The sequence below is a fragment of the Delphinapterus leucas genome, chromosome 19 (assembly GCF_059928025.1).
Source record: "Delphinapterus leucas isolate spDelLeu-1000000601 "Yukka" chromosome 19, BTC_Dleu_Yukka2, whole genome shotgun sequence".
In the NCBI taxonomy this organism is placed as follows: domain Eukaryota; kingdom Metazoa; phylum Chordata; class Mammalia; order Artiodactyla; family Monodontidae; genus Delphinapterus; species Delphinapterus leucas.
In genome coordinates, this window is record NC_143147.1 from 68,559,047 (window position 1) to 68,581,365 (window position 22,319).

The 22,319-nt window shown below is 52.3% G+C and overlaps 1 protein-coding gene across 3 annotated transcripts in view; it reads right to left on the reverse strand.

The window, feature by feature from the left end:
• The window catches only part of ARSG (arylsulfatase G), a 123,371-nt gene that overhangs the window by 40,342 nt on the left and 60,710 nt on the right, over positions 1 to 22,319 (reverse strand). For all 3 annotated transcript variants that reach the window (XM_089901725.1, XM_089901726.1, XM_089901724.1), the window contains exons 3-6: positions 9,311 to 9,498; positions 7,169 to 7,216; positions 6,014 to 6,125; positions 3,005 to 3,142 (exon numbers count right to left, since the gene is read on the reverse strand). In XM_089901725.1, the coding sequence (XP_089757851.1) occupies positions 3,005 to 3,142; positions 6,014 to 6,125; positions 7,169 to 7,216; positions 9,311 to 9,498 (486 nt within the window). The remainder of the gene's footprint in view (positions 1 to 3,004; positions 3,143 to 6,013; positions 6,126 to 7,168; positions 7,217 to 9,310; positions 9,499 to 22,319) is intronic.

Consider the following 22,319-nt stretch of genomic DNA (forward strand, 5'->3'; position numbering starts at 1 on the left):
GCTTTCAGGAGAAAGACAAATAACACATGATACCACTTGTATATGGAATCTAAAATATGGCACAAGTGAACCTGTCTATGAAACAGAAACAGACTCACAGACATAGAGAACAGACTTGTGGTTGCCAAGGGGGAGGGGAGGTGGGGGAGGGATGGAGGGGGAGTTTGGGATTAGCAGATGCAAACTAGTATATACAGGATGGAGAAACAGCAAGGTCCTACTGTAGAGCACAGGGAACTATATTCAATATCCTGGGATAAGCCATAATGGAAAAGAACATGAAAAAGAATGTAGATATATGTATAACTGAGTCACTTTGCTGTACAGCAGAAATTAAGACAACATTGTAAATCAACTCTACTTCAATTAAAAGAAATTTTTTTTTAGGAATTAGCCTTCAGCATCACTGCTAGGTTAGGGGTCTAAAATCAAGTGAAGCCCCAAGGAAAAACGTTCAAAGAAGACCCTCTTGCCGAGCAGGGCAGGAAACCACACTCCAGGGGCCCCCGGTAGTTTTGACAAACAAGTCAAGGTGGCGTAAGGGCTCATGACGGAGAAAACAGCACAGATCTGGGGGCTTTTCTGCTGACACTTCAAAAATCATGGATGAATTGGCAAGTCCAATCCTAAAGAAATCAGCATGCCTGAGGATTATTTTCTGTCAAGCAAAAAGCCAACAGGATTCATGTGACTTTTCACTTAATAACTAATTAATAAATTAGCAAACTCTTCCCCTCTTAACTATGATAAAGAGTTTGTTCACTGATTTGTTAGTCTTTCAACTGGTTAATTAAGTGGTAGATGAACAGCACCATGTCCTCTTCAGAGTTAATCAGTGCCCAGCCGGCTGCCACCCGCTACCGTCCCCTGAGAACACTGTGCTCTCATTGCAAAAGCAGGGGTAGACCTTCCTCACCAGCCACAGACCGTCCACCTGTCGTAGGGCACCGGGGCCCGAAGCCATCCAGGGAGCATATACGTGCTCAAACCCCCAGGTGGGAGAAGGGGCTTTGTGCTTTTCATATCAACCATCTGAAAAAACAAAAATGAACAAACCAACCCAACAGTGTTTCTCAGAAAGCCCTGAGAAACTGGTCAGATGCAGTCCCTAAGCCCTAAGGGGCTGCTCTCAGGGTGTGGGCCTTTAGCAGGCCATGTGATCAAGCAGAAATGGATCTGCTACATGGCTATACCTCCACCCTCCCAGCTGCCCGTCTGTCTAGAAAAGTCCAGCATGGCGGAGCGAGGGGCTGGGGGAGTTCTTGCACATTCAGGGAAATGATGAGATCAGCTATCCCAAGGTGGAGTCTATTTTTAATTCTGTGCAAGCAGACAGGTGTGCCGTACACGTTTTCCTGCCCACTTAGGCAAAGGCTGTGGAAAATACCAAAGGACCTGTTGGAAATTGTTCCCCGGCCCTTGAAGAGTTTGCAGTCTTGGGACTTCCCTGGCAGTCCAGTGGTTAAGACTCCACGCTCCCAACACACGGGTTCAATCCCTGGTTGGGGAACTAAGATCCCCGCATGCCGCATGGCACGGCCTAAAAATAAGAGAGAGAGAGAGAGAGAGAGAGTTTGCAATCTTAGGAGAAAGGTGCACCAGTGCACATGAGAGAGGCAGTGGGTGGGGTGACCGTGTGTGTGCACATGTGTGTGTCTGAGCTTGCACCCCGCTACCTACGTACATGCACCCCAAGGTCAGTAGTAGTAGCTGACTGTGGTCTCGCACAATCTACTCCCTGTGCTGATCTCTGATCTGACAGAGGCTGGAAGCAAGCAGCTCTCACACAGAGACAGCTTGCTAGAGACCCACTGTGGTATGGCTCTGGGGTTTCTGCTTTTTGTTATTTTCAATTAGTGGTTGCTAACAGTTAGAGATCAGGAGATCCACCAAGGGCCAGGTGGCCTGTCTTTCTTGAGAAATGGAAAGGCCTGACAAGCCAGGCCCCCGTTCCCACAAAGCAGCAGCAGGCGGCCTTAGATGGGACAGGTGCTCGAAATTCACCGCAGGCCCCACCACTCCCTACTGCCTCACAGTCAGCCTGCTTCCCGCTTCAGGTTACCTGGACCCTGTAGATGCTGGACCCCTGTGTGTTATACTGAATACTGGCCCCCAAGGATACTCAGGGTCTAATCCCTGGAATCTCTGAGTGTCCCCAAAGCGGACGTTGTAGATGCAATTAAGTTGAGGATCTTGAGATGGGGGATTATCTTGGATCGTTCCCAGTAGACCCTAAACGTAATCACAAATGTCCTTATAAGAAGGAGGCAGGGGGAGATGTGACTACAGAAGAGGACAAGGCAAGTGAACCACAGAAGTGGAGATTCAAACGATGTGGCCAGGAGTTCCCTGGCGGTCCAGTGGTTGGGACTCCATGCTTCCACTGCCCAGAGTCTGCGTTCCATCCCTGGTCAGGGAACTAAGATCCCGCAAGCCCAGTGGTGCCGCCAAAAAAAAAAAAAAAAGGAATGATGTAGCCATAGCCAAGGAATTCCAACAGCCACCAGAAGCTGGAAGAGGCAAGAAACAATCCTCCCTGGAGCCTCGAGAAGGAAACAGCCCTCCTGATAACCTTGATTTTCGCCCCATAAGACGCATTTCAGACGTCCAGCCTCCAGATCTGTAGGAGAATAAATTGCTATTGTTTTAGCCAATAAGTTGGTGGTCAGTTTGTAACAGCAGCAATAAGAAACGAACATAGCCTGTCAACTAATGAACTCGACAAACACCTTGAATGCCCAGAAGACAGTGGATGGACCCTGCCCTCAGGGAGGTGATACGCTAGCAGGAGAGGACACCTGACAATGACGGGAGAGTGTGGTCTGAGCAGGGACCCTGGGAATGTACCCGAGGCACTTGTAACCCAGGCCTGGAGACCCCAGGACAGACAGTTTTCTAGCTTTATTTCCAGGAGACATGCACGCGCGCATCTTTGTCAAGCAATGGAGCTCCGCTGCGGTCTGAGCCGTGCTGGGGCCAGGGGACACGGGGGCGGGGGGCTCACCTCGCCCGCTGGATGAACTGGGTGGCCTTCTCGGCATACTTCTGTGTGAGGCCGCTCAAGTTCACGGGCTGCTCCACGATGCTGAGGTTCTCATAGAGAGGAAGGGCCACGTCAGAGTGACAGTCCTTCTCAGGGTTCCTGGGTGGAAATCACAGACGGTGGAGCGTTCATTCCCACGACCTAAGTAGTCACGGAGTCAAACAAAACGCTTTGATGCAGTGATGCCCATAAATACAGAACACTTAATAGCCTGGCCTCAAGTGATTTTTCCAGTCTGCCATTTCCTCCAAGTGCAAGACCAATATAACACCTTCTTCTGTGCCCTTTGAATAGACGTGTATGCTCCTTGGACAAGCCTGGCCATTCTGTAAAGCTCACGACTTTTTTGAGCTACGGATATGATTATACCCATTTTGCTGGCAGAGAAACTGAGGTTAAACAAAGTACATTACACAGCAGAGTCCCAGAGGCAATCAGTAGCCCTGGTTTTTTCCACCGGTCCCCTTAAGTCATGACTTCCGTCCATGGGGTACAACGCTTGGTATTTTCCCAAGTCAACAATCAGGACTTTGTGTGACAAGACGTCTGACAAGAGGACAGATGGCTAGGAACAACTTTGGAATTTCAAACCATGTTTGGAGAATTTGGGGAAGCTTTAGCAATTGGAAAAAGTGGGGGGTCAAACCTATTGTATCTCCTGGAAAAAAACAAACTCAGCCCTTGGTCTTACAGATGGAAATGAATCTGACATACGAATGACCCAGCAGAGCAGCTGAACCCTGACTCCGGCTGTGATCTCGGGTGAGTTACCTAAGCTCTCAGAGCTTGACTTTCCTTATGGGAAGTGCGGGGTTGCCCGGGCCCCTTACAGGGATAAGGAACGGTTAGCATTCACACTGCTTGGCACACTAGGAATGCAATAAAAACTCAAGCCCTCTGTCCTGGGGGACACAGAGAACTGGAAGAGGAGCTGAGGACAATGGAGAGAAAAGGGTGGTCACGGGGGGCCTCTTGGGTAGGGAAACTGTCCTCCTGCTGCAAGGAAGAATTTGGGAAGAAAGGAGACCCCCCGTCACACATCTATGTGCACACAGACTTGTGCTGGAGGCTTCAGAGACAAGGTCAGACTGAGGTAATCACCAAGGACCACAATGTTTTAAAAAGAGAAAAAGAGCGCTGTCCCGGGTGTCACAACGCTAACCTCATCATTCGTGTCCAATCTTCCAGCTTTGGATGATCTTGTGGCTGCTCTATCATCCCTAACCTTCTCCCCCTTTTCCTCCTTCAGCCAACACTTTTCTTCTATTTGATTTAACACAGACGGAAAAGGGACCAGGCTGTGGTCATCGCACGAGATGGCAGGGGTGCCACAGGTGTGAGCCCCAGGGGCCCGGCGGTGATGAGAGAGCAGTGGCAGGTTCTCACGTGGTGACTTCACTCCTCCCACTGCCAACAGGCTCTTGCATCTCCTGGGCATCTCGTGAAAAGGCAGACCTCTGGGAGGGGTCTGAACACCTGCATTTCTAGCAAGCGTCCAGATGATGCCTGTGCTGCTGGCCCAGCGACCACCCTCTGAGTAGTCAGGAGAGACGGGACCTGGGCTCTAGACTCAGAGACCCAGACGGGACTCTCCATCCTTCCCTCTCATGACTCCACTGTGACCTGGGCCACCAGGTAAGCTTCCTTCCCAGGACAGTCAGGAGAAACGCTTGCCTCACTCAGAGGTCCGGTGGGTCACGGATAAGCATGCAGAGCGCTTAGGATGTAACAATTTCTCAACAAATGGCCATTATGATACTATTATTAATAAGCCCCCTGAGACACGCTTTCCCCGGGCGGCTCAGACACCTGCAACGTTATAAACAATCCCAGTACACCGTCTGAACAGCAGAGCACCTGGTCTGGGCTGCTTTATTACCTGAATAAGGTTTATTACCTTTTTCTGATAATAAACGTACTGCATGCTCATTACAGAATATTTGGAAAATACGAGAGAGGAAAAAACTGAAAACTCCTCAATGCCACAACCAGAGTGAATGAACCATGGTTACCATTTTGGCGTATTTCCTTTAGGGCTATTAGAGGCATAAATACAGAGGTAGTTCAGGTCACAGTGTTGATGATTTGTTTCCTGCTCTTTTCACTTACTATTCTATTGTGAGCATTTTCCCATTTCACTGAATACGTTTTTAAAACATCCTGCTGAGTGCCTGCGCGGCATTCCAATGTCGAAACGCTGGCTTATTTCAGGGCGGGGGTAGGGCTTATAGGGAGCCCGGTGGACTTTTTCTCAGTCTAGCTCCCTCCTTATGTCCAGTGTCAGGGCCAGGTGAGTGGTCCAGGAGCAAAGCCAGCAGGCAGAGGAGGGAGGCCACCTGCGTGAGACCCTGGGTCGCACCAGCCTCTCCCCAGCTGAGCTAAACAGTCCAAGGAACCTGGAAAATGCCAATTAAAAAAATGTTGTTCACCTCATCTTCATGAAAAGTGTTCTTGCACTCCATGCAAATAACGCACTTAAATTTTTTGCACTAAAGGTACTCGATCTTTTTTTTTTTGGCTGCATTTGGGTCTTCGTTGCTGCGCACGGGCTTTCTCTAGTTGCGGCGAGCGGGGGCTAGTCTTTGCTGTGGTGCGTGGGCTTCTCATTGCGGTGGCTTCTCTTGTTGTGGAGCACGGGCTCTAGGTGCGCAGGCTTCAGTAGTTGGGGCATGCGGGCTCAGTAGATGCGACACGAGGGCCCTAGAGCACAGGGGTTTCAGTAGTTGTGGCCCATGGGCTTAGTTGCTCCGCGGCATGTGGGATCTTCCCGGACCAGGGCTCGAACCCGTGTCCCCTGCATTGGCAGGCGGATTCTTAACCACTGCGCCGCCAGAGAAGTCCCCGGTACTTGATCCCTTTTTGCTATTGTAACTGTTCCCCGTGGGCCTCTCTCATTTCCTTCTGATGGACCACACCCCCAGGACTTCACCTGGCCCTGGAGCCCAGAGCCGATGCCTTGGCTAGGATTACCTTGACGGTCTACCGCCCCGTGGACATGCCGGGCAAGGGGGGTGGTTGTAGCCGGGGGTATCAGTGCAGCCCATGTCATGGCTGTACGGGATTCCAAAGTAGTAATCAAACCCTGGAAGAGAAGGAACGGGTTAGGCTGTGAGCCTGCATTCTTACACCCAGGACAGAAATTTAATTTTCCATGATTTAATTCTGCAGTGTTATGGCGTATGTAATTAAAAGAGGATTTGATTAATAGCCCTTTGTAGTGTGCAAGGAAAACACTTTGCTGGGTTCTGGCTGTAAGACTAGATTTGCAAAACATCTTGTGATTAGCATTAACCCTGCGTGGAAGGAAGTGGGGAGAATGTCTTGAACACCTCCTGTTCCCAGTGCGATGATGGACACCGCTGGGGAATATCTGGTGAAAATCTACTACCTGCGTGACACTCTGGGGGATAAAAGAATATACTCTGCCCTCAAGAGGGGGAGGATAAGAAGTAGAGATTTAGCTCTAAGCCCACAAGAGGGATCAGAGGATGAAGTTACCCCTGGATGCTGGGGGTGGGATGTGGTTGAGACAGGAATCTCAAAATGCTTCTCAGAAGAGTTGGCATTTCAGCTGGACGCAGAGGGCTGGCAGGATGGGACTTGAGAGGGTGGAGGGGTATTGGAGGGAGGATGTGAGGGTCAAAGTGAGACCTGAAAACCCTGTGTTGACTTTTTTCTGAGACCCTCCCATATCCCATCTCTTCTCCAGCACAAGCTTCCGTGTGAAGTTTCCCACAGAATTCCCTACTCCCCGCCGAGCCCCTGCTTCAGTGAACCCATCAAACGATTTTTACTTCTTGCCACGCGGGGCCTCACGGGGGCCAAGTGTTCCCAGACACGTGAAGGGCTGGGTCAAGGAGAACACTGATGGCCTCACGACGGGGGAGCCCGAAGGGTAGACAGGCACCGAAGAGGGGGGCCGGGAAAGGTGCCGGGCAAGAGGGAGTGCCAACAGAGGCAACCCTGGCACCTCAAACCCACCCAAGTGAGCCTGTGAACGAAGGTGCCCTGACTCAGGAGAGAGGTCCCTCAGGGGCAGGATGGCTTAAACATTTATAGAGTCCTTTTACACAGAGACCTTTATTTTCTGTTTCCCAGGTAACCAATCCTCCAAAGAATTCTTACCACGGAAGTTGGGGTGATAAGAGCCATGGTGTCCAAGATGCCACTTGCCTGGAGGAAAACGAGAGAGAGAGAGAGACTTTGAGAGGAATCCCCATGGGGGCTCCCAGCCCCTTGGTGGAGCTGATCACACACTCAGGTCTCCACCAGCTTTGCCCTTTCCTGAGCACAAGCAAAGAGAGGCTCACGTGCTGTGTGACAGCCAAGCCTCGTTCTCTGGGGCCGAGAGGGAGTCCCCAGGGAGATAGAAAGCAAGCAAGGATGACTCATGACCCAGGCAGGAAAGCTTGCGGGGGGTAGAGGGGGGGAAGGCGAGCCATTACCGGGAGCCCAGAGAAGTTAGCAGGCTGAGCTCCTGCCCCCCCCAAAGAGGGTGCAGCGCCCACGGCAACGCCCCCGCCAGGGCTCACCACACCTTCCGCTCGGCCCTCCTGCCTGGGGCCCTGCAAAGGACCCAAGGAGCAAGTGCACGGCCCAGACAGTCCCAGAGATGCCGCTCCCGCCTGCTTTCATCACGGTGCTCTGCAGAAGCTGAGCGGGGCGCCGCCTCCCTGCGCCGCCCGAGCCAGGCCCGCAACGAGGAAGCTCTGCCGCAGGGCTGCTCCTGGCGCTGTAAACGCGTTCACTGCGGGGCACGAGGCGAGGCTGGGACCCTCTGACCTGCTCATTCTCTGCTCTCCGGGTAAAGATCCCACAGGGAAGTCACCCACGAGGCAAGGGGAAGAATCAAAAACGCGGGGCAAAGACCAGTACGGCGGCAGCGTGAAACGACGCCAAGGACGGAAAGAAACAGGCAACCACAGGAGTCTGACTCAGTAAGTTATCTCACGTGGCCTCAGTACAATACTTCCAAACCATCTTTTCAAGACACGCGCCTGTGGCCGAAACGAGCAACGGTGAATCGAGGTGAAGGGTATATGGGGGTCTAGGAGTCCCTTCCTGCAACTGGTCTGTAGGTTTGAAACCCAATGTCATAAAAAGTTGAGGGAATTGGATTAAGCTAAGTGGAATGCTTAGATTCAGCATGACGTGGAAATATAAAATTATAGTACACTTTTAAAATTGCTTCTAAAATTATAATACGCGTGTAAAATGATATCACCAGGACATAGAAAATAATAGGAGGGGGAGAAAAGTAGGGCCGAGTGACAACACGTGCAGCTGGGGACAAACACGTTAACACAGAGCAAGATGAGGAGCAAACAATGAGTGGTGTCAGTGGACTCGGTGTCCCCTCAGCAGGCTTCTCATTTGCCCTGTAAGCGCGCTGCTAGGAAGTGCGCGATCTCAACAAGGAGCTACGCTTCAGTACCCTCTCCCAGAAAAGCAAGAGGTGTCACGAGAGGTGAACAGTCGACTTGTAGTCAGTTGCCTGCTTGGGAGTTAAAGGCCTGAAGAAGGAGGGGCAAGCGAGGTCGAACCCAGCTCGAGAAGAATCCAGTGCCCCTGATGCCGCATGAAGCGTTAGGGTCAGAGAGCCCAGGGACCAAAGCCCTCCCGCCCCCCGGGCTGGGAGTCTTACACGGATGCAGGGACAGGGCGGGTGAGGATGCTCAGCCCACAGTGAGAGCCTCAGAATAGTTCGTACCTCCGAGTATGGAGAGAAAGGGGTGAAAAGGAGAGCCGGTTGGGACCTTAATGGTCTCGTCCTCCCAGGACAATGAAGGCCACACTGCAGGGTCTGATCTTCTGCAAAGTTATGTCAGGCTCCTTGACCCAGAGGAGGAGCCAGGCCGACACACCAGAAATGCCAGCTTCCTGCAGGTTAACGGGGAGCCCGGGGCCCCGAGGACAGCCCCACAGGGACCCTCGTTGCCACTTCACGTGGTGGAGGGAGGAGGGAACCCCGCCGGACCCAGCTCTTGGAGAGCCAGGACCCTAAGCACAGGCAGCCTGAGGATGCCGTCGGGATGCTGGGTTGTCTTGGCCTCTGTAGGGGGCACCAGGGGAAACTAGTTCCATACATAGTTTAGTCCCCTGGCAGGTCGTTTCAGTTGCTTAGAGCTGAAAGCATTCCCAACTTTTACAGCAAGAAATGAGCAGAAAAGCGGACACGAGCAGGAGAGGCAGTAGCTCTGCAGACACAAAGCAGCCAGCGCAGAAATTGCAGGGGGACGGGGGTCTGGGCGGTGGAGGCCACGTTACCAATCAACCCGGTGACGTAGCCAGCCCGCTGCAGCACTTCGGCCAAGGTGGTCTCGTTGAGTGGAAGGCCCCCCACAGAGGTGACCGCAAAGTTGTGAGGGACTCCATTGCGGAGGCCAAGCCGGCCGGTGAGCAGGGCGGCCCGGGAGGGCGAGCAGGTGGACGCAGCCGCGTGGAAGTCCACAAACCTGCGCGGAGAGGAGAGCGATGGGGGTCGGCCTGACCACAGAAAGCCGAGCCAAGAGAGATTCAATTCCTGGGGTTCCAGCGCTGGGGAAAAGCTCCAGGATCAGCCAGTCGTGGGACAGGTAAAGAAAATGAAGCCCAGAGACGCGTTATGTGACTAACCCAAGGTCACACAGCTGATTCGAAGGGATTTAATCCAACATATTGAACGGATCCCCTTTATTTGCAGATTCCACATTTTATATTCACCTACTCACTTAATGCATCTGTAACCCCAGAAATCAACACTCGTGGCTCTGAAGGGATAGTTCACGGATATACGCAGACCTGTGAAAATTTGCACGTTTCCAGCTGAGGTTGGACAAGGTGACCTTCTTGTTTGGGCTCTCACAGATTCAGTGTTCACAGGGACGTTATAGAACATCACCACTGCTGACACAAGAGCTGACTATCTATTACTCCTTACGGTAAGCCCAGCCCTTTTTCAGACACTATGGAGAAACAGAGAAGTCTAGCCATTTTCTTACCCTCAAGGAACGTGAGTAAATTGAATGTCACTGATGAAGGGGCAACCTGACTTCATGTGTCTCCTGATGGGATGCGATATGAATTCATAACACCAAGGATTCTTACCGAAAACGTTTAACCTGGATCTAGTCAGACCTAATTTCCACATTACAGGGGAAAAAAAGCTAATGCAAGACCAAATTAAATGACCCCACAAGAAAAGACTTTACCAAACCATTCTCTAGACGTTCGATAAGACAACCAGTCCCATCTCTTCAAACAGTCGACATCTGAGGGAACAATGGGATGGACGGGGCGATATTGTGCATAAGGGAAGACTAAAGAGATAGAACAAAGTGCAATACATGAATCTTACTGGATTCCAGTTCAAAAGAGCTGGCAACACATCTGAGGGCTAATTAGGGAGGGAAATTTAACATGAACTGGATATAAAATGATATTAGGGGATTATCGCTCATTTTCAGGATTATGGCCATGCGGGAGAATGTTTCTATTCTTTTCCTTCTGGTTTTAGTGAGATATAATTGACACATAACCTTGTACTAGTTTCAGGGGTACAACATCATAATTTGATATAAGTACATATTATGAAATGATCACCACAGTAAAGTTTAGTTAACATCTGTCACCTCCCACAGTCACAAACTTTTTTCCCGTGATGAGAACTTTTAAGATCTCCTCTCTTAGCGACTTTCAAATACACAAGACAGCATTGTCGACGCTCGTCCCCATGCTGTGCATTGCATCTCATGACTTACACCCAGAGGTCGTCACCACCTTCACCCATTCTTCCCCACCTCCGAAACCATCCTCCATACTGATGCAAATGTCCTTCCACAGTGGGAGTCGGATCACACCAGTCTCTTACTGGAAAACACAATCTCTCTCTGCCTGCTTCCCGGAGCTCAGCCGCTGCCCCCCTCCTGCCCTGAGCTGCTTCCTCACATCCTCCCAAGCCCCCACTTACTCCTGTCCGCTGTGCCTTTGCCCATGCTCCTCCCCCACTCCCCAAACCCTTCCCCTAGTGTCCCACCTTATCTTGACTGACCAGTCCCAGTCGTCTTCAAGACGCCCGCCGCTCAAAGACTCAGATGTTACCCCCCCAGGTCGCCCTCCCTGCCTCTCCCTGCCTCTCCCCCAACCCCCCAATCTGCACCTCCCCCCCGCCACGTGGAATCAAGGCCCCCTCTTCTCTACGTGATTATATAGCCTTTGGCATCTCCTTTACAACACTGAACTCTAATTCTTTGTTTTCCTGTTTGGGGCAGCTTCCAGATGGCCACGAATCCGTGGATAGGCCTCCCAGTGACAGGCAGGGCCTGAGGTCTCCCCGCCCTTGACGCTGTGAGTGCTTTGAGCCCCAGAGGATGTGAAGGTGACACTGCACCAGTTTCTGGGCTCAGCCCTCACGAGACTGGTAGCTTCCACCTCCTCCCTGAAAACACTCTGTGAGCCGCTGGGTGAGAAATCGACTCCCCCAACACGGCCCAGCTGGACAGGCCATCTGTAGGTGCTCCGGCCAATGACCCCAGCTGAGGCCACTGCGTCTAAACGTCACACGTGTGCGTGAGGCCACCCTGGACCTCCCAGCGCAGCCATCTGCCTGCTGAATTTCACCAGAGCCGCCTTGGTCAACACAACAAGGTAAAGAATCACCCAACCGAGAGATGCCTGAATTCCTGACCCTCGGCATCATGAGACGTGATAAAATGGTGGTTGTTTTGAGCTGCTGACTTTGGGGATGGTTTGTCACTCAGCAGTTCACCACCAGAGCAGCATCTGTCTCCCACTGGACCATCCTCTCCTGACCATTCAGTCCTCAGCCCAGCACGAGGTGGGCAGCACCCAGCGCATGTGGAGGTACGCCACCGTACTCTTTGCTTTTGTACAACATGGTGAGTCTCTGCTAAAGAGACCTGGGCCTCAGTCCCAGAGGATGGGTGAATTCACAGAGCGGTGACACGCACCGAGAGGTCCCAGCGATGCCCGTCTGAAAGCGCTGGCCCAGCCCTGAAGCTGTGCTCTTCGAGCAGACGTGCGATGCCTCCATCTGACAGAATGAGGGCAGGGGAGCGAGGTGCTCCAACGCTCATGCTGGGTCTGCAGGTGCTGGGCGAGGCCTCCCTCCAGCCTCGGGGAGCTCCAGGGCCCCCGACTCTGGCTTCACACCCCTGCCAGCACTTCCTTCCTGTCCCTCCGTCCCCTGGGGCTGGAAGTAGCACGTGCAGCCTCCCTTCTGTCCATCGGTTGCTGGTCCCCTGGGTAATTTCCCAGGCACCGGCTTCTCTCACAGCATCCCCAGCTGCCCACATACTGGGGCCTCAGGGAGTTCAATTCCTGGGGCAAAATCCAGGATTCTGGATGTTGCATGTAGCTGGCAACCGCTACCCTTGGAATCCCAAACTGAGCTCCACTTCAATGTTCATACTTTTCTCCCAAGAAAACGTTCATTTGTACCCAGCCTCTTCTGTTCTTTTCCTCCCAAGATTAAAGCACAAACATCCTCCTAGATCACACTCCTAAATGTTCCTTATAATAATGACTACTGGGACTTCCCTGGTGGCGCAGTGGTTAAGAATCCGCCTGCTAATGCAGGGGACACAGGTTCGAGCCCTAGTCCGGGAAGATCCTACATGCCACGGAGCAACTAAGCCCGTGCGCCACAACTACTGAAGCCCACGTGCCATAGAGCCCGTGCTCCACAGCAATAGAAGCCACCTCAATGAGAAGGCTGTGCACTGCAATGAAGAGTGGTCCCCGCTCGCCGCAACGAGAGAAGGCCAGCGTGCAGCAACAAAGACCCAACGCAGCCAAAAATAAATTAAGATAATAACAATGACTACTACTATGACTAGATTACTACTACGTTACTACACACCCGGCAACTTTTATTACTCTCACAGCTAACGCTCAAGCTCCTAGAATCCAGGCACTTCTCTAAGTCATGAGCACCCACTGTCCCTGGACTCACTCTGGCTTGCAGGTGTAGTTCTGTGGGGGTTTATCCACAACAGTGGGAGCAGCTGCACAGTTTGCAGGCCCGGAGGAAAATGCAAATGCAAAGGCCCTGATTCAGAACCTACCAAGCATTTCAGGATGGCGACAGCAGAGCGTTAACCCACCATCCACACCGCGGTGCGGGGCTGAGCAGCGCTCAACCCGCCCAGCTGCACGCGGCAGCCCTGCTCCCCATTTACATTTGCTGCCCCCAGTTCCTCCTCTCCCAGTTTTCCATGGGGCGGCCAAAGTCATCTTGAAAACTGTTTACCAGCTAACATTATTCCTGGCTGGAAACCCACAAATAAGTCCTCATTGCAATTTAGGTAAACCCAAAGTCACGGTCGTGGTCTACAGGCTCTCCAGCAGAGCTTCTCAAGCAGGGAGCTGGATGGAGCACACAGATACAGCCAAATATTGATAGCCAGTAGGTTTTCTGAGATCCAGCTCCTCCCAGCCCCAGGGGCAGCCAGGCGGGACCCCGGGAAACTGGAGGTTCCTGGGCATCCGTGCCCTGCACAGTCCCAGGGAAGTAATCCCATTAGAGCAGAGAACGGAGAGAGCCCTGCAGGTGCGGCGCCAGGCATCCTTGTTAGAGTCCCACGCTGGCCACCTCCAACCACCAGCAGCCTGGGTGGAGCTCCTTGGAACGGGGTGCAAGGATCCTGACAGTGTGCGGAAAGGTGGGAACTCCACGCCCAGGGGATCTGGACCCAGGCATCATCATCCCTATTCCCACCCCGGTTCCCCCCAGCAGCCACACCACCCAGAGCGGCTCTACCTAGGTCACCCCGAGCTTGTCCCTGCCTCAGGCCCTTTTCATGTCCCCTCCGTCTGGAAGGCTGTGTTCTGGTCTCCGCATGACGGGCCCCTTCTTTTCATCCGGGTCTCAGCTCTCATTTCACCTACTCAGGGAGGGCTTTCCTGACCTGACCACTCCCCACTGCATCACTGCTCTATCCTGTCTTGAGCCTTTCTCCACTCGGACCTCACCTTGCTCATGGACTGGTCTCCTTGCTCGCTGCCCGGCTGCCCCTCTAGAGCGGAGTCCCCGAGAGCCTGGGTGTGTCTGCCCGCTCCCACCGCCGCCCCCGCCCCGGGGGGCTGGTTCCCGACCTCAGGAAGGCGGGTTCTCTGATTTGGGCAGCTGGAGTCCTGCACTCCACCAGTGAGATGGCTCTTCCCATCTTGGGGCTTCCTCGGCCGGGTTCCCTGCGGGAACCAGACTTTGAGACGCTCCCAGTGGACATTCATTCCTGCCCTCACCCGTCTGTGCCTCTCGACAGATACACACGCGCGTCACCGCTCAGCCCAAACCCTTCACTCTGAGCTGCTGGTCTTAGTTCCACCAGCCATACCTGGCGGAAGGACGGCAGGGAGGGGACCACAGCCCTCTCCATCAGAGGCTTACACTTCAGCAGAGGGTCAAGACCTATGTGGGTAACCAGACAAAATAAGATGAGCCCGGCCAGAGAGACACAGTGAGTGAGGTATGGGTGGTGGAGCGGCAGGAGGGATAGAAGTGCGGGCAAACCGGCGTGGGTTCATCTCCGGCCCCGGCTCCCTCCAGTGTGAGACAAGACGGTAACTCCAGCCAGGTCTCAGTACCCTCATCTGCAAAGTGGGCACAACCGCGGCCTCACCGGGTCGTCGGAGGGACCTGACGGCGCGATATGCATCAAGCCCTTTAGCGGCGCGCCGGGGTCAGAGGAGATTTTTTAATTCCTCGTAGTCTGCGTGATTGTTATCATAGCTAAATGGGGAGAAAGAGCGCATTTCAGGTGTGAGAGGGGAGCAGTGTGCAAGGCATAAACGGATGGGATCCTAGGGGTGGTGGCACTTGGCTCCTGTCGGGACCACTCGGGCATCCTATTTGCTCCGCAAATCCGTACACCACAGGTCACTCCGGCCCCAACGTGCATCCTCCCTGCGAGAGCCCGCGTCCACCCGCTCCAGTCAACCTGGCATCACCTCTGAGTCCCTCTGCTGTCCCCGCACCTGACTCACTTCAGCGACCTTCCAAGAAGCCAGGTACACTCTCTCCAGCCCGGGTTTGCCCGCGGGTGGGTCATGCCGGCCCCCGGCTCCCGGTCTTCAGTGACTTCCGGTCTTCAGTGATTCCTTCTGCTTGGCCACGGTAACTCACCACGCACAGGTCCAACCTCCCTCTCCAGCCCCTGAGCCACTGCTGCCTGCCTGCCTGCCTGCTATGGGTTGAACTGTGTCCTCCCCAAAAGATAAGCTCAAATCCTAACCCCCGTACCTCAGAAGGCGACCTGTTTAGAAACAGGGTCATTGCTGATGTAATTAGCTAAGATAAGGTTATACTGGAGTGGGGTGAGTCCTTAACCCAATGTAACTGGTGTCCTTAAAACAAGAGGAGAGAAACAAGGTCCTACTGTAGAGCACAGGGAACTATATTCAATATCCTGCGACAAACCGTAATGGAGGGCACTTCCCTGGTGGCGCAGCGGTTAAGAATCCGCCTGCCAATGCAGGGGACACAGGTTCGATCCCTGGTCCAGGAAGATCTCACATGCCGCGGAGCAACTAAGCCCGTGCACCACAACTACTGAGCCTGCGTTCTAGAGCCCGCAAGCCACAACTACTGAGCCCACGAGCCACAGCTGCTGAGCCCGCATGCCTAGAGCCCCTGCTCCGCAACAAGAGAAGCCACTGCAATGAGAAGCCCACGCACAGCAATGAAGAGTAGCCCCCGCTCGCCGCAACTAGAGAAAGCCCGCGCGCAGCAACGAAGACCCAACACGGCCAAAAATAAATTTAAAAAATAAATAAATAAAATAATTTTAAAAAGCATAATGGAAAAGAATATGAAAAAGAATATTATATATATATATGTATAACTGAATCACTATATTATACTTCAATAAAATTTAAAAAAAAAAGAAAAGAAAAGAGGAGAGAGACACAGCCAGGAGACCTGCAGGTCTCTCGGAGGGCAGATGGCCAAGTGACTGAGGAGACAAAGACTAGCATTGGATCCACACGCGACGGAATGCCTGGGGCTACCAGGCGGTGGAGAGGGAAGGAGCTTCTTCTAGAGCCTCAGAGGGAGCGTGACTCAGCCAGCACCTTGACCTTTAACTGCCAGCCTCCAGAACCGTGTGACAGAACACATTTCTGTTGTTTTAAGCCCCTCCGTTTGTGGTGCTCGGTCACGGCAGCTCCTGGAAACGAACACACCAGCCTACAAATCCCCGAAGTTCAGCCCGACAGGACTCTTCTTCCTGGAACGCTTCCCATCCCCTCCCTGCCGTCCCGCACCCCACGTGCAGCTCGCCAGCCCGATGTCCCGACTTGGCTGTATCTCAGCCTGCAGGCCCGGCCTCTCTTCCCGCCCCTCCCAATCCCTACCTAACCTTCAAAGCCTCCCATTGTCACAAAGTCTTCCCTTATTCCCCAGAAGGATGGCTCTTGACTCTGACCTCTGGAGCTCCTGAACCCTCCTGGCAGCCTGAATGTAGACACTCATCTGACAGTATCCGGGCGCCGACTAAAGGGGTTTCCGTGGGGCTGCTGACGCAGCCCCTGCCCTCACATCCACACACCCCGACGTGGGCCCATCACAAAAGCACAGCCCTCTCCTCAATGATCGGGCCCACGACCTGAGCAGGGCTATTCAGAATAATCCAAAACTGGCATTTTCTGAACCAGGCAGAGAGGAATAGCTTTTTCTCCCCCGCCTCAAATCTCAAGCTAAAATGATATAATCCCAGAAGGGCAAGGGCCTCACCTCTCACCCTAACCAGGAGCCTGAAAGAATGGGTCAACGGGCTCAGAAGGCCAGACAGAAGACCGAGTCTCTCCAGAGTTTAGTCCATGAGCCAAAGCTGTGCCCCTTTTGCGCTTAGGCTGGTAGAGCTGCGCTTCTGTTGTTTACAACCAGCCTCCTGGCTATATCTCACTGTAGCTGAAACAGGATAGGGGCCTGGAACGCAACAGGTAACAGAACAAGGTCAGTCTCTGCCCTCAAGCTGCACATGGTTCAGAGTCAGAGGTGGGTGACCCCAGAATGTGAGAGGCCTCTGGGAATAACGTGCTCCTCAAACAAGTCACGTGTAAGCTGAGACCTATAGATATATACGAAGTATAAATATCCAGTCTGTTCTCTACGTCTGTGAGTCTGTTTCTGTTTTGTAGATAGGTTCATTTATGCCCTATTTTAGATTCCACGTATAAGTGATTGTAACTCATCTATACTTCAATTAAAAAATAAATAAATACAGTATAAATATCCCTTAACTTTATGTGTGTTTGTCTTAGGATACTAAAAATAGCTACCACTTATCACGTGGCTACCACCCTAATCATATTACAGATGTCATTTCAAGTCATCAGAATTCCGTTTTACAGATCAGGAGGGTAAAGCAGAGGATGTAAGAAGCTTTCCCGAGACCACGCAGCCGGCATGAACACGCATCTCACTCTGTCCGATCCCTGTTCAGTGTCAAAGACCGTGGACCCCTACACGTAGGAAATGACAGCGCCAGAACTTGAACCCAGGCCAGCCCGCCCCACGTACCATGTTCTTCCCAGGTCCCTTTCCATCTGGGAGAAGGCTGGCTGCAGCCGGGCTGGTCCACAGAAGGAACTACCTTAAAACTAGTCACTGGTCTTGGGCTGGGACAGTTCTGAGACTCATTCTTGCTGGTGCCAGCCCTGACAGCCTGACTCACATCTACGCAAGCCACGTGAGCTCGTGCGGGACACCGGAATGCCTGCTTCCCAGATGACGTCCAAGGGCAGACAGAGGAACCAGAGCATCAGCAAGGTCAGTGTGTCTTCTTCCTGCACACGAAATCAGAATCCAAAGTCTGCCTTGGGGAGTGTGGCGTTAATGAACACAAAGGGAGTTCAAATGGGTCATAGGAAAAGGTTTTGTTTGCTAAGCTTAGGGGACTTCTGTTCACTGCGGATTGGCCTTTGCCAGTGGGTCTGGGATGCTCAAAGGCTGTGACCACGGCTTCTTCTTGCCTGGTGCTACTGACCGAACGCTTGTGTCCTCCAAAAAATACATATGTGGAAGCCCTTCTGCCCAGTATCACGGTATCTGGAGGTGGGGCCTTGGGGAGGTGATTCCCTTTATATGAAGTCCTGAGGGTTGGAGCCCCCATGATGAGATTAGTATCCTTATAAGAAAAGGAAGAGAGACCAGAGCTTTCTATCTGCCACGTGAGGATGGAGGGAGAAGATGGCCCTCTGCCAGCCAGCAAGAGGGCCTTCAGCAGAACCTGATCCAGCTGGCACCCTGATCTTGGACTTCCCAGCTTCCGGAACTGTGAGAAATAAATGTCTGTTGTTTAAGTCACCCAGACTGCTGTATTTGTTACAGCAGCCCGAGCTGACTGATACACCTGGGCAGTGCCAAAAATACCTTTCTTGGGTACCGTCATGCTTGCCTGTTTTTACCGCCTGTGCTAAGCATGGTCTCTCCTTGAACATGTTAATGCCATCCTTTTGGAACAGCTATAGAATATTTCTATGGCAAGATGTAACTCTGAGTTCCTCCCTAGACTGTAGGTTCTACGAGGATGGGGCTTCGAGGGGCAACTCAGGCCGCAAACAGAATGCTTTGGTGGGACAGGGCCGCCCCAGCAAAATCTGGTGAATGAACCAACAAAACGTGAAGAGAGAGGCCCCTGTCATTTGGTTGGAAAAAACACATTAGTCCACTTTCCACATAATCGCTTAAGCTGATGCTTTTAGGGCTCAGTTCCTTCCCCACTGTGTGTTAAAGTTTAGAGCTTAACTCTCAGGGACAATCTTATGTCCTTTGTTTCCAAGTCTTTAGAGAGCCCTGGCTGTACCTCCTTCTCCAAAATACCGACCGACACCCCACACAGCTCGATGCACTGACCTCCGTGTCACCCTCCCCCCTTCCCAGCCCCTCCCTGCATTGGGCAGGGACTAATTAATAAGCAATAAAATGGTCTTGCTCTTTGGAAAGCTTCCTTTGTTTTTACCCAAATCTATCTGGGTAGGCTCAGACCAGTTCACCAACAGGGGTCCTAATTAAAGTCTGAAACGACATTGTAAAGCGAAGCTAGAAATACAGAGCCAGACATTACAGCAGCCCATGAACAGGAAAATCAACGCAAATTAAGACACAGCCAGACAGAAACCAAAGCAACTCGCCATTGCATCCATTACGCATATTAGAATCCGGGAACGTAAGCGCAGGAAACGCCGCCCCGAAAGCCCCAGAGAGATACAACGTCGCGGATTGAAGCGTGTCCAGCCTTCATTTATAAGGAATTTAAAACAAAGGATGAGGCCTGCTGTGGCCACTCTCTAAATTGCTATGTGACTGGAATAAAAGCTGTCTGTGCTCCATTCATAATTTAAAGGCTTGGAGGTGGAAATGGGTTTTAAAATGATCTGCTGAGGCCTTTGCATGCAGAGCGACACAGGTGGGTAGTGAGACCTGGAAAAGGCTGGAGTAGGACTTAGACGGACCAGCTCAGCTCAGCCTCCACGTTGCCTTCTGCTAAATGGGAAGGATGTTAAGTGAGACCATTGAGACAACCAATAGGAAGGCCCTTTGAAACTGCAAGCAGGGACCTCCCTGGTGGTCCAGTGGTTGGAACTCCACGCTTCCACTGCAGGGGGCCCGGGTTCGATTCCTGGTTGGGGAACTAGGATCCCACAAGCTGCACGGCCAAAAAGAACGAAAAAAAAAAAAAAACACAAACAGGCTTCCCTGGTGGCACAGTGGTTGAGAGTCCGCCTGCCGATGCAGGGGACACAGGTTCGTGCCCCAGTCCGGGAAGATCCCACATGCCACGGAGTGGCTGGGCCCGTGAGCCATGGCCGCCGAGCCTGCGCGTCCAGAGCCTGTGCTCCGCTACGGGAGAGGCCACAACAGTGAGAGGCCCGCATACCGCAAAAAAAAAAACACACACACACACACAAACAAAAAAAACTGAAAGAAAATGTGGCAGCAAATAGCCAACTTGGTGTGATTTGCTGACTCATTCACTCATTCATCCATCCATTCATCCATCCATCCATCCACTCCTACTCTTGTTCTTTTCAATAAAAGTGTTCCTGCCAGCCGAGCTTGGTATAAACCTTGGCAAGTCTCCCCTTTCCTTTCCACACTCTTGCAGTGGACATGTGTGCATTCACTCTCAAGGAAGGACACCAACAAGATATGTGACAACGAGATGGACACACAGGCATCTCGGGGCCTCCTAGATGGGACACTTCTGCCCACTGCCACAACCCTGAGCTGAGCCCTTCCAGCCACCAGCATGGGCCTCACCTAGCGAGTGGCGCAGTCCATCCCAAATGCAGTCGATGAATTCAGCGCTCAGGGCCCCCGAATGTCTGAGGACACACAGGATGCCCTTCGCCAGCTGCTCAGTGCACGGGTCCAGCCTTAAAATGCCCTATCCCAGCCGTCCTCTCCCACTGGAATGCCAGCCAGACCCCGCAGAGCGAGGGTTGTTTATTGTTTGGATGCATCCACAGCACCTAGGACAGTGCCTGCGGGGTGGAGTCCCTCTAGGAATATTTGTGGAGTGAATGGGCACCTTTCAATGCTGGGTCTTTGCCCCTTCTTTTCCCTCTGCCTACAAGACTCTCTCGTCCCCCTTCTGGCTAATTCCTACTCATCCTTAAGGGCTCAGCGTTCAGGTCCTAACCAATAAGCTTTATGAAGTCCCTCCCGGCTTCCCTCTGGAGAAGCGGCCTTTCTTTCCTATGGTCCCACAGCACCATCTTTCACATGCTTCTTGCTGCGAGCTTTATCGCCCAAAAGGTGAGAAGCCCAGCACGGACCTTTCTCGTTTGCGCCTGTGACCGATGTGTTCGTAATGTGCTAATTCTGTCCCCCTGAATGTCAATTCAATTACGTCCAACTCAGCTTATAAAAGCCCCAGGGGTGGGAGAGACGTCAGGAGTTCCTGCTCTGCCTTCCAAAGGATGGCTTTCCTGTCTTTTTATCTGCCACCAGGGTGTAACCCTCTTAAGGGCAGAGCTGGCTGAGGTCTCCCAGTGTGACTCATGACCTGCCCTTAGTAGAGATCTGTTGTTGAATGACTGTAGTTAGGAGGCTTAAAGACAGAACAAATGGCAGCCACTGGACAGGCCATTCTGCACCGACACTTGCGAAGCAGGCTGGCGCCAAGGTCTCACTGGCGAATATCTCAGCTCCTCTTCTCTGAGATCGGCTGTGACCTAGATCATCACATTCCTGCACGTCCCCGTCTGCTACACGAAGATAAAGCCCACGGTCTTCACCTTGCCCCAGTGGATAGGTGGGCATCACGTGACTTTTATGTCTATTTGACCTACTCACCCAAGAACCAAGAGGCAAAACTGCCCGTCCCGTGATGCTGAGCGTTTACAAGGGGAAGACAGGACAGGACGTCCCAGAGCAAACAGCTCAGAGGTGAGGATCACAGACAAGAGGATTTCTCCCCGGTGAGGGTCCTGCACCCCAAACCTGAATTACTGTACGGGGTCGGGGGTGGGGCGGACAAAGCTGTAAGGGGATGACATGGTGGGGGGAGGGTCTTTCAGAAAGTTCTTTCTGCCCTCGCCCTCGGGGCGTCTACCAGACCTCACTCCCCTGCAGTTTCCAGCGCCAGCCCGGCTCCTGCAAAATCCCAAAGGCGGCAGAACGGCTGATAAAGTCCTGAGAGGTAACATAGTACGTGAATTTCTGCAAAAAGTCAATTCTGAAAAAAGAAGTCACACCCGGCTTTTGAGTGCACTGACAGCCCGCTTCCTTCCTCACCGGGGTCCTTTACAGAAACCGCCTCGAGCGCCTGGAGCCTCTGACCTACCGGGGTGGACACCGATCTCTGATTCCAAGCTCAGCCACTGCCTAGAACTCTCAGTGCTGCAGGGACTTGACTCAAAATTAAAATGAGGGCAGAGAAGGCGTGAAGCAGGGAGGAAGAGAAATCCAGGTACACAGTTAACAGATCACACATCAATTTACAGAAGGAAACGTATGTACAATATACTGTCACCTTCACCCCACGTTCATTGCAGCACTATTTACAATAGCCAAGGTATGGAAGCAATCTGAGTGTCCATCGACAGATGAATGGATAAAGAAGATGTGGTATATACACACCGTGGAATATTACTCAGCCGTAAAAAAGAATGAAATAACGCCATTTGCAGCAACATGGATGGACCTAGACAATATTATACTCAGTGAAGTCAGTTAGACAGAAAAAGACAATCACTGTGTGATTTTACTTATATGTGGAATGTAAAAAGGAAAACAAATGAACAAGCATAACAAAATGGAAATGGAGTC